This window comes from Varroa destructor, unplaced genomic scaffold (assembly GCF_002443255.2).
Source record: "Varroa destructor unplaced genomic scaffold, Vdes_3.0 BEIS01000001.1, whole genome shotgun sequence".
NCBI lineage: Eukaryota > Metazoa > Arthropoda > Arachnida > Mesostigmata > Varroidae > Varroa > Varroa destructor.
In genome coordinates this window covers 9,859,277-9,872,766 of record NW_019211454.1, presented here as the reverse complement: position 1 = coordinate 9,872,766, position 13,490 = coordinate 9,859,277, and the positions used below count along the sequence as shown (strand labels likewise).

Sequence of the window (13,490 nt, the reverse complement as noted above, 5' to 3'; positions counted from 1 at the left end):
AGAAAACGAAGCCGGGCAAAGATATCTGACCCAGTACACGAACGATCTACGGGTTCTGTACAAGGCTGGGTTCGTTGTAAGCAATAATTTGAGTCGCAAGCGTTACCCAACCGACCTCCACAAATTGAGTGGCTACAGCAGCCGAAGTGTTCCAGGCATAGCATCTGCTGTTCCCGTTGTTCATATGGCAATTTGTCGCAGACTAGTTTTCGACGAAGCAGCTAATCTGTACCTACCCTTACTGAATAGCATAACGTTGGTGAGTCTAAGAAACTCTTGCCGCCTGCCTACAAATCGCGCATGCCAAAAGATTACGGATGAGCCACACGCCGCGTCCAAATCGCTAGCAGGCAAACTCTTCTCGTTTCGGCACACTCCTTGACTCACTAGCGCCGATCCGAGAGCTTCACATAAGCAAAGCTTTCACCGATGAAACAAAATGGCGCCATAGAGCGGTTGCCAATCGTCTTGGTGCTTTTCACTAGAGGGTCTTTAGCGTTCATATGTGGCTACTAGTTTTATTTGAATGCCCTTGTAAGCTAACTGTCTCGCTCGCTCAGCCGGTACTGGATGCTCTGATAAAAGATCGACATCTACAGCTTGGAATATCTGGTAAGAACAGAGAAAGCGTCAGAGCAGCAGTCAGAAAGTAGGCCGTTCAATCGGCTGACGTCGGTGCCACATGTTCAAATAGTGGCGCTATGCCTGATAGGATCAGCTGTCGTGTGTTGTCTTACCTTTATGCAGATGTTTTCGTTCGCAGTTTGTTGTGATGTGCCACAAAACGAATTTATAGTGATTCGCAATGGCACATTGAGATGCTACAGACTCTTGCAACTGTGAGAAGCGCTTCTCAAGGTTTTGCCCGTGGATTAGAGTCAGGTGTGTTAGAAATAACTGATTGTATCAGCTGACAGAAGATTGGTTCTCATTATACGTCTGAGTTTTTAGAAACAAGTTTTGTTAAATGTATTACATGAGATTAAGCATTTTGAAGTAGAGAAATACAAAATACTTGAACATGAGATATAAGGAAACTATCGCTCTTCAAAAATGTCGTTCAATAAATATTCTCAGAATTGTTTCGTCTATCTTTCTTTGTTCAGCATAGACTTTTTTTTGTCGTAAAATTTGTCGTAACATGAAATATGAAAGATGTGCTTAAATTTGAAGGACGATTACAATGCATTCAAAATCTTTGCAAGATACCTTTAGAATACTGAATTTTTGATGGAATAGAATGAAAAAATTTCTTTTCTATATGAAATATTTATGATGGTCCCGACGATTTCATTGAACGTAGAACCCGTTGTTCAGAATTTGGCCTGTGTTATCACAAACGTCTACATTATGAAACAAGAAATTTACGTTTCTTATTAGGAAAAAATTGCATTTGTTTATGATTAAATTGTTTAGCTTGTTCAATTAGCCACACCCGTAGCAGAAAGTGTGCCAACGACATTATCGCTGCGCTTACGTCGTTTGGGAATAAAATGTACTCTTTGACGACTTTATCTTATAATGTACAAATTATCACGTCGGCAAAATAGTATTGTACTTGGCCTTTTTAGCGTAATAGCTTAAAATGATGAATATAGAATGTACTTGGGATGTCTGAAGAGAAAAAATGATACAATTGTATCCATCAAAAGATCTTTTCACCAAAAGAGCCGAAAGGAATAAAAGATATTGCATTCATTTTCGAGAAAATATCAATTGAACAAACCTGTGTCGTTAACGCATGTAGTCTCTCAAAATGGGGTTAAATGGGCACGAGCTAAAGCTATATGAATAACTAATGAATCTGTGCAAAGAAGTCAGTCATTCAAGAAAGTTAAAAGGAAAGTGCTATTCTTCATAAAGCTATGGTTAGAACTAGAAGAGGTGATGCCCTATGACAATTTATTATCAAGTTTAGCAGATCAAAGAATATGATACGTCTAGCGTAAACACACAAGGTTCTGTTGCCTAGTGTAAGGCCGGCTTTTATATGACCTGGTTATTTATACATATTTATTTAATTTCTATTTTAAATTTAAAAGTGTAATATTTTACGGTTACTCACACTATGGTGAATTTGTCGCCAGTGTTGTTCTGTCCGAACGACACGTCGTACTAATAAAGTAGCCAAATTTCGTCTAGAAACAACTACATGTGACATGCTCTTAAAAAATACCAAAACTTGTCATTTCTAATAAGCTGAATTTTACTTTCAAGCTACAAAGTTCTTTCGATTTGTCGACAGGAAACTTTCCAGTACCATACATGCGGTAATAGCAGTAGTCCATACGGCCTCCAGAGTGATAATCCAATGATTTCTATTATAAAACAGAACCTGCTTTCAGTTTGCATAGAGCAGACCAAGTTGTTCCACAACAACGAGGTGGTTACGATGCTCCTTTATCGTTAAGCATCAAAACCTCGATGAAATACAGAAAAAAAAAAGAATCACCTGTTTGCCTACAAATATATTAGAGTATATCAATATAATAATAATAATATATCAATCGTTGTGACCTAGAATTACAGGCTTCGTTTCTCGTTGGGCAGCAGTATTGTAAAGCAATGTGCAACGACGATACCCAAGACAATTTTATTTATGTCAGACGTTCAAATGCAAATATTTCCGAGCTACGATATAATTAAACTAATAAATATTGTCATTTATCTAATGGTTGATTTACAGGGCGTAAAACGTGTCTAGGTTTAGATTAAGCCAAACAAAAATAACTCTGCCATCGTGGACATGTCTGTCGTCTCTTACATCGTTGTTTTTCAGTTTGTTTTAGAGGTTTGCATCTGAAGTAACATGCATATCACACGATTGAGTCTGGGACGTCCATCGTTTCGGCAGCACTTACGCCAGCTTTGCGCCACCTCCAGCCGTGAGATATGGACAGAAAATTTCGAGCCTGTCGTTGGTTTGGAAGTGCACCTACAGATTAATTCGAGGAGCAAACTATTTTCAAACGCTTCGACATCTTTAGGCGGGGGTATTAACCGACAGGTGTCTGCATTTGACGCCGCTATTCCAGGTACCCTTCCTGTACTAAATCGACGTTGTGTAGAAGCTGCTGTACAAACGGCACTCGCACTGGAGTGCGCAGAACTGAACAACGTGTCCCGCTTTGACCGGAAACACTACTTCTACGCAGATATGCCGGCAGGATTTCAGATAACGCAACAATTTCATCCGATCGCGCGGAAGGGGAATTTGAATTACTATCAAATGGAAAGTCCTGGCGCTTTGCCTGAGAAGAAGTCGTGCAAGATCCTCCAGCTTCAGCTAGAGCAAGATTCTGGCAGAAGTGTCCACGATGCCGAAAACCGCGTAAGTCTAATCGACCTCAACCGGGCAGGCGTCGGACTGCTCGAGGTTGTCTTCGCTCCAGACCTCAAAAGTGGCAAGGAAGCAGCTGATTTAGTTAAAGAGCTTATTGCTATTGTGAAAGCAATTGGAGTATGCTCAGGGCGTATGGAAGATGGCGCTGTTCGAGTTGATGCCAACATTTCTGTGCATCAGCCTGGAACTCCTTTAGGAACTCGGACCGAAGTTAAGAACCTCAATTCATTACGAGCAGTCTCACGTGCCATTGACCTTGAGATTAGGCGGCAAATGTTTTTTGTCAAAAGAGGCTTGAAAATTCAAAATGTTACTCTTAGCTTTGACAGTGAAACAGTGTCCACGGTAGTCATGCGAGACAAGGAAATTGTTCAGGATTACCGCTTCTTCCCCGAACCAAACATACCTAGCCTTAACTTGCAACAGGCTGGCATTTGCATCGAATCGCTCCGTCATTCATTACCATCGTTGCCTCATGAGCTCCGCAAGCGCCTGATGGATACATACGGGCTGGATTTCTGGAAGTGTGTGGTTATTGTTCGGGAGCCTGGCATGTACGAATTCTTTACACAAGCAATGAACTACTTATCTATTGAATATGCAAAGCAAGCAAGCAACATATTGCTGATTGACATTATCGGCTACATGAATAAACATTCGATGGAATTCGAGGACGTCCACATTTCGCCTAAACAGTTTGCAGACCTCATCCGAATGGTTGGAGAGCGACGTCTACCTATCAAGAAGTGTTTGGAAGTGCTACAGGAGGTCATTGAAAGTAGCCGAGACCCAGAAGAAATTGTCGAGCTAAACAACTGGTGGATGATTAAAGATGAAAATTTGCTGGGAGCACTTTGCGAAGAAGCCATAAGGCTTTATCCGAAACACGCTCGTAAAGCTCAGGTGGGGAAGCAGGACGTCCTGAAACCTCTTATGTCGCACATTCAAATAGCTACGCAGGGCCGTGCAGATATGAAGCTTGCGAAACGGATTATGCTTGAAAAAATCCAACGACCAGAGATGGCTCTTCGCGAAGAGGTCAACGCCGGGAGATAGTGCAGAAAGTACTTTTTTCGTATTACGCTTCATGTGTAAATTTAGTCGTGTAGTAGTATTTGGAATAAAAACGGTACAAAATGACAGCTTGATGAATCCTTATGACTTAAAAAAATTGTTTGGCTGTAGTTCTTAAAAATAGTTTTCATGGTTGTTTTACCTGAGCTCTAATCATGTCAGCTATTACGGTGCCTCAGAAGAGACAATTTAAAACGATTAAATATGCATAAACGACAATAATTGATACCAAGAATAGATACATGACTTCGTAGAAATATGCACCTTATATCAATCAAAACTTCTAAAGCCTTTGACCATACGGACTCGTAAAACTAAGAATGCTTGAATATACGAGAATTCACTGCGAAACGTATTACTAATAAGAGATATATAACTGTAGTGTAAGCAGAAGTCTAGGAGTAATAAGCTTGTATACCGGTTATTTTTCGTATCCTGGTGTTATAGTTTGAAATGGGCAAATATGCAAACAGAATTATGTATGAAACAAAGTAGCTTTACAACGATGTAAATTAAGGCTACAGCATCTAAAAGTAATCGTAACTCCGTTGTCGTAACATATCTAACCATACATTTCTAATATAAACGCAAATGTTGATATTTTGATCTAACACTATGCTTAATATTTCAATCTAATGAAACGTTGGAGATGACTGATGGAAGATAACAATAGAAGCATTGCGAAAGATTGTAGTCGAATTAGGAACTTTCTGAGGTGGTTATTTACTGATTCGTATTCACGGAGAACGTATGCTATCTTTTACATATTTAAAGAATCACCTGTCTACCCTCTTGTGGCTAAGTGCAAGGCGTACTCTTCGAGAAATAACTGTTGGACGGATTACCCTGTTTGTATCACACCATATTTTCTAGTCGGATGTATAGTTTGGAGCCTGTACTAAGGCCTAAGTAAGGATACAAAGAGTCGATTTAGGAAATGGTCAACAAAAAAGTATTTTTTAAATACTAGACATGCACATTTTGTATTTCCTGTCAGCATGATAAGAAGCTTGCTCTTACCCTCTAGAAGGTTTTCCTAACATTCGACTAGAACTGAACTGACGATGCTTTCGCGTACCAGTGGTGCTTTGCAGACTGAACTGGATACACAAAATTGAATTCAATTCGCTATGCATCATCGTTACGCGAACCTTGGTTTATATGAGGCTATTACAAGCGGCTCCGGCGTTCAAAATTAATTGAGCACGCAAAAATTAGGTGGTAAATACGTTTTCTTGTGAGTGCAAACAGGTTGAGTGTACTTCATAGAAAATTAGTTTAGAGGGAAAAAATCTCGAATGAACTCTCGAAAATAAACGCTCAGTGGTCGACTGAATGATCCTCAAAGGACACAGCGCTGCAACAATTATCCGAAAGGTAAAAAACATCAAACAAACGTACAATGATATAAACTTTTCAGGAACGCACCCTGGAGTATTGAAAACCAGCGAAGGGTGACTAGGCTCGAAGCAGAAGGAAGCGTTACCGCAATCGAGGAGACTATTCACCAAAGTTGATCTTTAAGTGTGAGAGTTCTGTGAAGTGAAATTTTAAATGACATTTCACATGAAATAACTTAGCAGGATTACAAACCCATAGACAGAAAACTTAGTAAAAAATACTTCCCCCGTTAGCCAGTCGGAAATGCGTAGGATATATTCCATGTGCAATTTACAGAGCGTTAGTCAACAGAAAACTGACCTAGATCATATGGTCACCATATATGAGGTGAGGTTCAATCTCTACCGCCAGCAGAAGATAAATTCAACGAGAGAGTGGCATCATCCTAGTAAGATTGAGTTCGGTGGTAATGTTTAGTAGGCTCAGAAGAACAGTAATGGTAGTACTTGCAATGGGCGTACAACAAGGGCACCTGATACTGTGAGATATTTGCCGAAAATTTATGAGGCAATGGATCTAGCATGTTACCTCGAATTCCTCAAAGAGCTCACGGAATTGGCACCACAATCAAAACTACTAAATTTTTTTACTTGATGCCAACACCAGCTTTCATAGCCATATCTTAGTTACACATATAGATTCCAATCGCTTATTCTCCCGATCTAGATCACTGAATACGAAGCTTTCCATGGTGCAAAATGGGAAACTGGTGGATTTAGTTCGAGAAGCCATAGAAAAACTTCATACGGGAACACGGATAATAGGTATGTGACTCCTCATAGCGCTGCCATAGCGCTACAGCAAGCGTGTTTAAAAAATAACAAAGACACCTCTGGAACTTCATCTTAAAAACTAATCCATTAGTTTAAAAGTTAATTAAGTATGACAGATTCGCTCGTGACAGTTTAATAGTTTTACTGTTTAGAAGGCAACCTCTGCGAGTATTTCATGTGTCACTTTTATTTATTAAGTTATTGTAAGTTATTGACATCACTTGGCTCGCATTTCATGACGTATCATAGATACAGTATATACATTTTAGAATTCGCCATGCGTCTTTATGCATCTCAGTCAACTCAATCTTTTTATTCTTTTCGTTTAATATCCTGGAGATTATAAAGCCTATTAAGCCGCAAATATGGTAAATGAGTGTCGCAATACGCAGAAAGCAATAACCATTTTGTTCTTACGGGTCCGTACCAGGTCGTATTTCATCAGTCTAAGTATGTCTATATTCCATCGACATCTATAGATTTACAATTTCTCGATATCATTTTAGATGCCTCCGAGCCGGTCGTAATACTGCATAGGGCTTTAGGTCGAAGCCAGGTTAAAATAAGGCATTGGTAACGTGAGATGATGTTTTTATCAAAACTGAATCCGCTCGATTGTATACTTTTCGACAATAAATTTACACGATTTTTTAAGTTACCGCGCCAGCTGTAGGCAAGTCCTTTTGTATCAAATGTGTGTCCCTAAAAACGATGAAAAGTTGCGTCTAATACTCTCCTGCGGAGCAACAACCGCGTCCCCACGAATACCCCACAAAAGCCAGTCATCCCGACCCTTTATCTATTAGGGCTTAGTCCGCACAGAAGAACGCTAACACACCCGCATGTATTCGAGTTTGGATGAAGTCAATTTAGGCTATGCGAGCTGTCGAAAAATGTTTCTCTATCAATGATATCTATATGATGAACAAACATGCTGGTATTTTAAATCGCAGAATAATGCTGACACAGATACTGTTACCAAGACCTTAAATATCTTGGTAGAATACCGCCCTGTAAATGGCACCTGGTCTGCTGGCATAAGATCTGCTTAAAGAAAAGCAATTTATTGTCTCGAAAGAAGGTAACTTAACGAATGCACAATGTAGTTTCCAAACCGATTACTTGTTTTAATATGCAGTAAATTGTGTAAATTCAAACGTAGACTCAGATCTGAAGGTTATATCAACAGTAGAAATTAATAATTTATTACTAACGATTTTCAGATGGTATCTTCCCCATATGCGTTCTGTAAAAAAGGTTCGATGAACTAAGCTGCAGGATTAGCTCACCGTTGCACGACAGAGAAGAAATGGCCTATTCTAAAAATGTATGTTCCAACATGGCTTGTCCTCTTTTTGATTTTTTTCTAACTATGGTAACGACAATAATCCTGCATGTACAAACGGTATTGGTGTGCTTATAATATGTGTCATCTGTAACTGCGGTCTTCAAGCAAAGGGACAAATAGCACGTCATATAAACAAAACAAGAAATACAGCAAAAGTAAATTAGTTGGTTTTATATGCATATGTGTGCAACACATATGGTTAATAAATCCAGGCATCACTATCTGCCTTCTCCTAAACTATATAACTAAACAGAAAGCGTTTGAACTCGGAGAAACAATACGGTGGTGTACTGTTTTTCATAATGGTACCTACTAGCGTACTCTCAGACTTCTTGAAAAATGTCGAATCAAAATAAGGCATTCTAGGATGTAGATCAATGGGACACACTACGCTGCTTGCAGCAAAACTCCTTTTAAAGACCGCAAATGTTCTTTTGTGCTTTTCGTACTTCTAACACAAAAGTGGGTTTAAATGCCAGCACAAACTGTACATAATGATTTGTTCGAAGTTACACGATGCAATCCGGATTTTCAAACTTACACAAAAACACTCTGTTTCACTCTCGAGAGGAAGGTACATACCTACAAGCGATGCACCATATATAAAAAATAAGAAAGAAATTTTTAATAAAAGCTTTTCATTTATAGCACTGCGTTTTTATTTTATATTAGGAGGAATTGTTAATGGTAAATTTACTATATCTTTAATATGTGATACTTCAGTGCCTTATAGGTCCCGGTACTCAGTAGTACTTGAAAACTTTTGAAGTCTGCAGGAATTGCCTAACACTTAACTTTATACTTCATCATATAGGATTCTTTTGTAGAACCCGACAATCGACTGTCTGAAGCTATTGGAATTGTCGACTTAATGCGTAGAAATCTGAGTGAAGTATGCAGTGGTCGCGGCCATATGCAAAGAGCTTCGAAATTCAGCTGTCGGCAACACCTTTTGAGTATATTCTATGAACCCACACAAGATACACTTGTCGTTCTACGATGTACGTCCACGTAACTAATGTCGCCAATGACAACATGGAAGCTTTTTTGCTTTAACGCAGGATCAATCCGCCTTGAATGGCTTACGACATGAACCCAGTCATTTCAGTTGTTTTCAAACTAATGCTTGAACGACCTGTTGAAATAGCAACCTATATCTATGTTCTTCTGTACCCTTTTGAATTCTTTCGGTATGAATTAGTTTGCAAATCTTTCCCGTCGATGATCTTGCTCATACTACTCAGAAACCCGAATAGCGGCAGAGAGCTGCGACTAACTACGTGTAAGATATTGTACGCCCGACATGAAGAATTTTCCGGTTGTAGGCAGAACAGGACTTTCTTGACTCCGAAATAGTATTATTACAACTTTATTATTAATCGAATAAGCTTCTTTTACGAGCCTGGCTTTGCCGATAAATCACAGCTCTCCTTTAGAATCCTTCGCAATTTAATTGAAGTGTTTTCTTATGACTCAAGATCATACTTCATAAAACGAGGACCATAAACGTATTCACTATTTTAACTAGTTTGCTTGAATCTTAAAGCTGGAATTATGGCATTGTTTTGCGTTAAAACGAAAGGCACTTAACTTTTTTGATATCTTTGCGAACACAACGGCATGTCCCGCAATTTTACTCACGTACACATGCGGAAGTGACTTCTAGGTTTAAGCGAATATCCATGATAACAAGATTTCCATTTTTAACGATTCATTCATCTGGATTTTTTTCTGCCCAACAATAGACAACACCCTTCGAAGCTGTTAATAGATAGTTTTTCTCTGGATGATGACTCAATGAATGAACTGAAAATGAAAAAAATAAACACCCGTTGCTTTAATCCGAAAATGAGAAGTGTCTTCATGCCAACCACCAATTAATCCTGCACAATTTAACTAACTAAATAATAAACAACTTATTTAAAATGCGTGCACTTATGTCTACGAAGCAGTATTTGAAATAATAAAGTGCAGTCTTAGTATTTTTCTTATACTTTTTACAAACCTGGTGCGATAATATTATGCTGAATTTTGTGAACTACGTTGGCTTCTATCAGGTCCCATATATATACATTTCCGTCTTCCGATCCAGAAAACACTCGCATATCGTTCGCTCCCAGGGCAATATCCAAATAAAATTCAGCGTTTTTGTGCCCTAAAATACGAGTCTATATACTGAGTACTCTTTTAGAAGATTTATATGGTTATTATTATTTGTTTACCATACGCGATGCCATGTTGACATCGCTTCAAAACGAAGCTTTTCTTAGAAGACCCAGAAAGTTATTGGACAACAGGTTCATAAATAGTTCGTGACCATAATAAGTCACATGCCAAACAAAAATTTATTTAACAAAAATATAATATATTTATTAAACCGAGAACCCTATGGATTAGAGCGAACTGTTTTTTAAAGGTTATAGTTTACTCACCTTTAAACTGTTGTAAACATTCTCCAGAATGCTTGTCAATCAAGTGAAGGACACCTCCAATACATGACGTCAGGATACATTTGCCGTCGGCCGTAAAGCATGCTCTGTTAATCGAGTTGACAATTAGAATCGCTCGTGATTTTTCACTTCTTTTGCGTGAACCTGCCTACTTTTTTCGGAAGGCGACTATATTACTTATAGTATCGTATATATGTCATTTCAAAATAACTGTAGGTAATCAATAACGCTAGAGGCACCACGCGTAAGGGGAGGACGCGTGGCCATTTTTGACTATGCCTCACAGTTTTAGCAACGGATCCCATATCCAAAGAAGAGTCATCTTTGTGGTGCCCTAGTGTGGTCACTGTATACACGCCCACCTTTTACAGTGAAGGCTAACCAAATAGTAGGTTTGTCAAAATGGTTATCTCATACTCTACCTAATTTCTGTCTTGTCCTATTTAGATTAGTAAATCCCTTTAAGACTAGCGCTAAATCTGTCTAAATCATTAAAAAACTTCGGTCTCAGACATTAATTTCCAACAAATGCGATGCGAATATATCCAATGTAAACGCCAGTTATTCTGTGCTAGTTTGAAAGTGATTTGATTGACTGAAATAATAGATGAATAGATAAGTACACACCTTGTAGCTGGTGCCGCTGTATCGTCATGAAACATCTTTCCTACCCGAATGTCGTATCTTCGAACGTGGCCATCTAGCGAACTAACCAAAATTTCGTGATCTGAACAGGTTACGCTGGTAACTGCATCTGTTGGCTCCTAAAGATTTGATTGATTCCATATCACATACAAGCAAAATTTCAGGATAATGGAAAAAAGCCAATGCCTAAGTATTATCATACCGTTAATATGAAACAAAAAGATTGTTATTTTTCAAGAGTCTAGACTAAACTAATTTAGCTTATTTACATATATTTGAAAAGGCCTTTAAATAGATACCGATTTTAGTACTATACCTACTATGTAGCTTACTGTCCTACATTATCACGCACCCTTCTTTTTTAATTTTAAGCATATTTCCGTTCGCATGACTATCGACGACGTACAATTAGGGTCTCTTTTTATTTTGTTTATTTTTAATATATATGTTATATTTATTTCGTTATTAGAGTATCGTAACTGTTGATTTTCTATTAGCCAGAAATGTCGTCCATAGATGTTTTTTCAAGCCATGTACCAAGTACGGCGGACAGTCAAAACAATGTTTCTGTTTGACCAAAATCCCACGGCTACTAAGGCTGTAACATCAGCACGATGTTGTACAGTGAGCATTCAACTGATTTGAAATAAAGGTACAACCTTGAGTATCTGCACGGGTTCACGTGTTCCTTTGTTGCGTACGTCCCAGACAGCAACCGTTCCATCAATGCCACCCGAAAGCACAAGTGAGGCGTCTTCGTTGAAGGTCACGCAAAAAACAGAGCCAGCGTGCCCACGCCACCGACGTATACTTCGACCTGTTTGCACGTCAAAAAGCGCACAAGATTTGTCTGCTGATGCCGTCGCAATTAGCGAATTGTCGCAAGATCCCCGACAATCGAGCACGTCAAGACCGTGGCCTACAAAGAGTCCGCATGGCCGCAGAACATCAATCATCACAAGAAAACAAATTTTATTTAGGATAGCGATTTGATCACACTGTACAAGATAAACGTTCAGTTTGGACGCACTTAAATTGGCTGCACTAATCTCAGAAATCCAATATATAGTCACAAAGGTATAATTGAAGATACTTAAATTATAAAACGCATCATCTTTCTAATGATCTATTTTCATCGTACTTCAAGAATTATACGAACCGACAAGTAATCCACCTCGTAACACTGAAAAGTACTGCTATTAGCGCTACCTCAAGAATTGCAACTTTTGTAGTTACAGAAATATATTTTCAAACAAAGTAACGTGGTATAATAAACACAAGCTATTAGTATGCACCTACGAAAGTTTGCAGACATTTATGTGGTAAATTTTTTGTTGGGTTCCACAATTTGACAGTTCGATCACTGCCGGCCGTTAGCGCATAATTTCCATCCACATTGTAACGAACCGCTCGAACCGCCCCTTGGCGACAGTCGATATAGGACCGCATTAACATAATTCCGTTTTCTCTCTGAAAACAACACGAACTTCAGTTGGTCCAGTTGATGTAAACCTGGGAACTAGAGGTCACCATCAAGTTATTGCACACTTGTTTTGTTCGTCGTGACTAGTTATTCGGAATATTCATGATACTGGCACACGTTTCTACACTGAATTGTATTTCCACATACGTGTCAAACATTTGATTGAAAATTGCTTCCATTACACCGTAAAACTTCATCCAATTCAAGGAATGTAACCACTCCTTGTCAGCTGGATTCGAGCGAAAGCATTGGCGTCATATTGGATGCGCACGGGGCAAATCGTCTGCATTGATATGTCCGCGTTAATATTGGACCATTACGGGGACGCATCGATGTCCCGTATAATTTACCACTAACACAATACTAGATGGAAGTGTCGAAACATTTATCAATACGTGTATATAACGAAATATATATGACGATTGTCAGATTGCTATATTGCGTCATAGTGTATCAACACGCAGCATTCGTTGAAGTTTTCAATCGCAGAATCCTATTGAAAAATAAAATCGTATACCAATTCAAGTAGGAAAAGTCGAAATTCAGATTGCCTATATAGCGAATAGTCCTTTCTATAAAGGTTAGTATGAATGACACTTTCTTGATCTCTGATAGTGTCAAGAGCGATAGTTTTTCTTGCAGGACAAACGGCATCCCTGTTTATATCTGGCAGACGGTCTTCTTATTTCCTTCCAGCACAGGCCATGACACTGGAATACTATCACAGGCAACTACGATAAGACACTTAAACGCATTTAGTTTTTAACCAAGGTAGCAACAGCAACTAATCTCAAACTCAAATTGTCCAGTTCTACTTATACAATGAAATGTTAACCAAAAATTATAATGCCGAAGGACACTATCATTTTTTTTCTATTCGTTTTAACCATTCCATGGCTCGAATCGATATCTTAAATCAAATCTAAATCAAATTTTCATCATTTAAATTTGCCCGCACTGCAATCAAGTCCGT

The 13,490-nt window shown here is 38.7% G+C and overlaps 3 protein-coding genes across 10 annotated transcripts in view; 1 reads left to right on the top strand and 2 right to left on the bottom strand.

Moving 5' to 3' along the window:
- LOC111255555 (uncharacterized) overlaps positions 1 to 371 on the bottom strand; it is an 18,429-nt gene extending 18,058 nt beyond the window's left edge. For all 5 annotated transcript variants that reach the window (XR_002675547.2, XM_086977211.1, XM_086977212.1 and 2 more), the window contains exon 1: positions 237 to 371. Coding sequence is in view for 4 of the 5 variants with exons in the window: in XM_086977211.1 (XP_086833337.1) it covers positions 237 to 252 (16 nt within the window). In the remaining variant the exon portion in view is untranslated. The remainder of the gene's footprint in view (positions 1 to 236) is intronic.
- On the bottom strand, positions 237 to 13,490 carry LOC111255558 (WD repeat domain-containing protein 83-like). Of its 4 annotated transcripts, none has more exons than XM_022817638.2 (7): positions 13,035 to 13,490; positions 12,330 to 12,504; positions 11,694 to 11,953; positions 11,017 to 11,153; positions 10,372 to 10,475; positions 9,945 to 10,094; positions 237 to 9,745 (listed from the first exon to the last, which is right to left on the bottom strand). In XM_022817638.2, the coding sequence occupies exons 2-7, from the start codon at positions 12,487 to 12,489 to the stop codon at positions 9,651 to 9,653; spliced, it is 906 nt and encodes a 301-aa protein (XP_022673373.1). In that variant the 5' UTR covers positions 12,490 to 12,504; positions 13,035 to 13,490; the 3' UTR covers positions 237 to 9,650. The 4 variants fall into 4 exon arrangements, with proteins under 4 accessions (XP_022673373.1, XP_022673372.1, XP_022673374.1 ...); XM_022817637.2 differs by lacking the exon at positions 13,035 to 13,490 and adding an exon at positions 12,665 to 13,016; XM_022817639.2 differs by lacking the exon at positions 13,035 to 13,490 and having other exon boundaries at positions 12,334 to 13,014.
- Positions 743 to 4,483, top strand: GatB (glutamyl-tRNA(Gln) amidotransferase subunit B, mitochondrial). Its single transcript, XM_022817635.2, has 2 exons — positions 743 to 882; positions 3,036 to 4,483. The coding sequence occupies exons 1-2, from the start codon at positions 819 to 821 to the stop codon at positions 4,397 to 4,399; spliced, it is 1,428 nt and encodes a 475-aa protein (XP_022673370.1). The 5' UTR covers positions 743 to 818; the 3' UTR covers positions 4,400 to 4,483.

Excerpts from the sequence above, each read along its gene's own strand:
- GatB (XM_022817635.2), top strand. The coding sequence starts at position 819 with ATGCTACAGACTCTTGCAACTGTGAGAAGCGCTTCTCAAGGTTTTGCC. Across the intron at positions 883-3,035 it reads TGCCCGTGGATTAGAGTCAG|GTACCCTTCCTGTACTAAAT; the intron begins GTGTGTTAGAAA and ends CCGCTATTCCAG.
- LOC111255558 (XM_022817638.2), bottom strand. The coding sequence starts at position 12,489 with ATGTTAATGCGGTCCTATATCGACTGTCGCCAAGGGGCGGTTCGAGCG. Across the intron at positions 10,095-10,371 it reads ATGTTTACAACAGTTTAAAG|GGCACAAAAACGCTGAATTT; the intron begins GTGAGTAAACTA and ends CTCGTATTTTAG. Across the intron at positions 9,746-9,944 it reads GCATAATATTATCGCACCAG|TTCATTCATTGAGTCATCAT; the intron begins GTTTGTAAAAAG and ends TTTCATTTTCAG.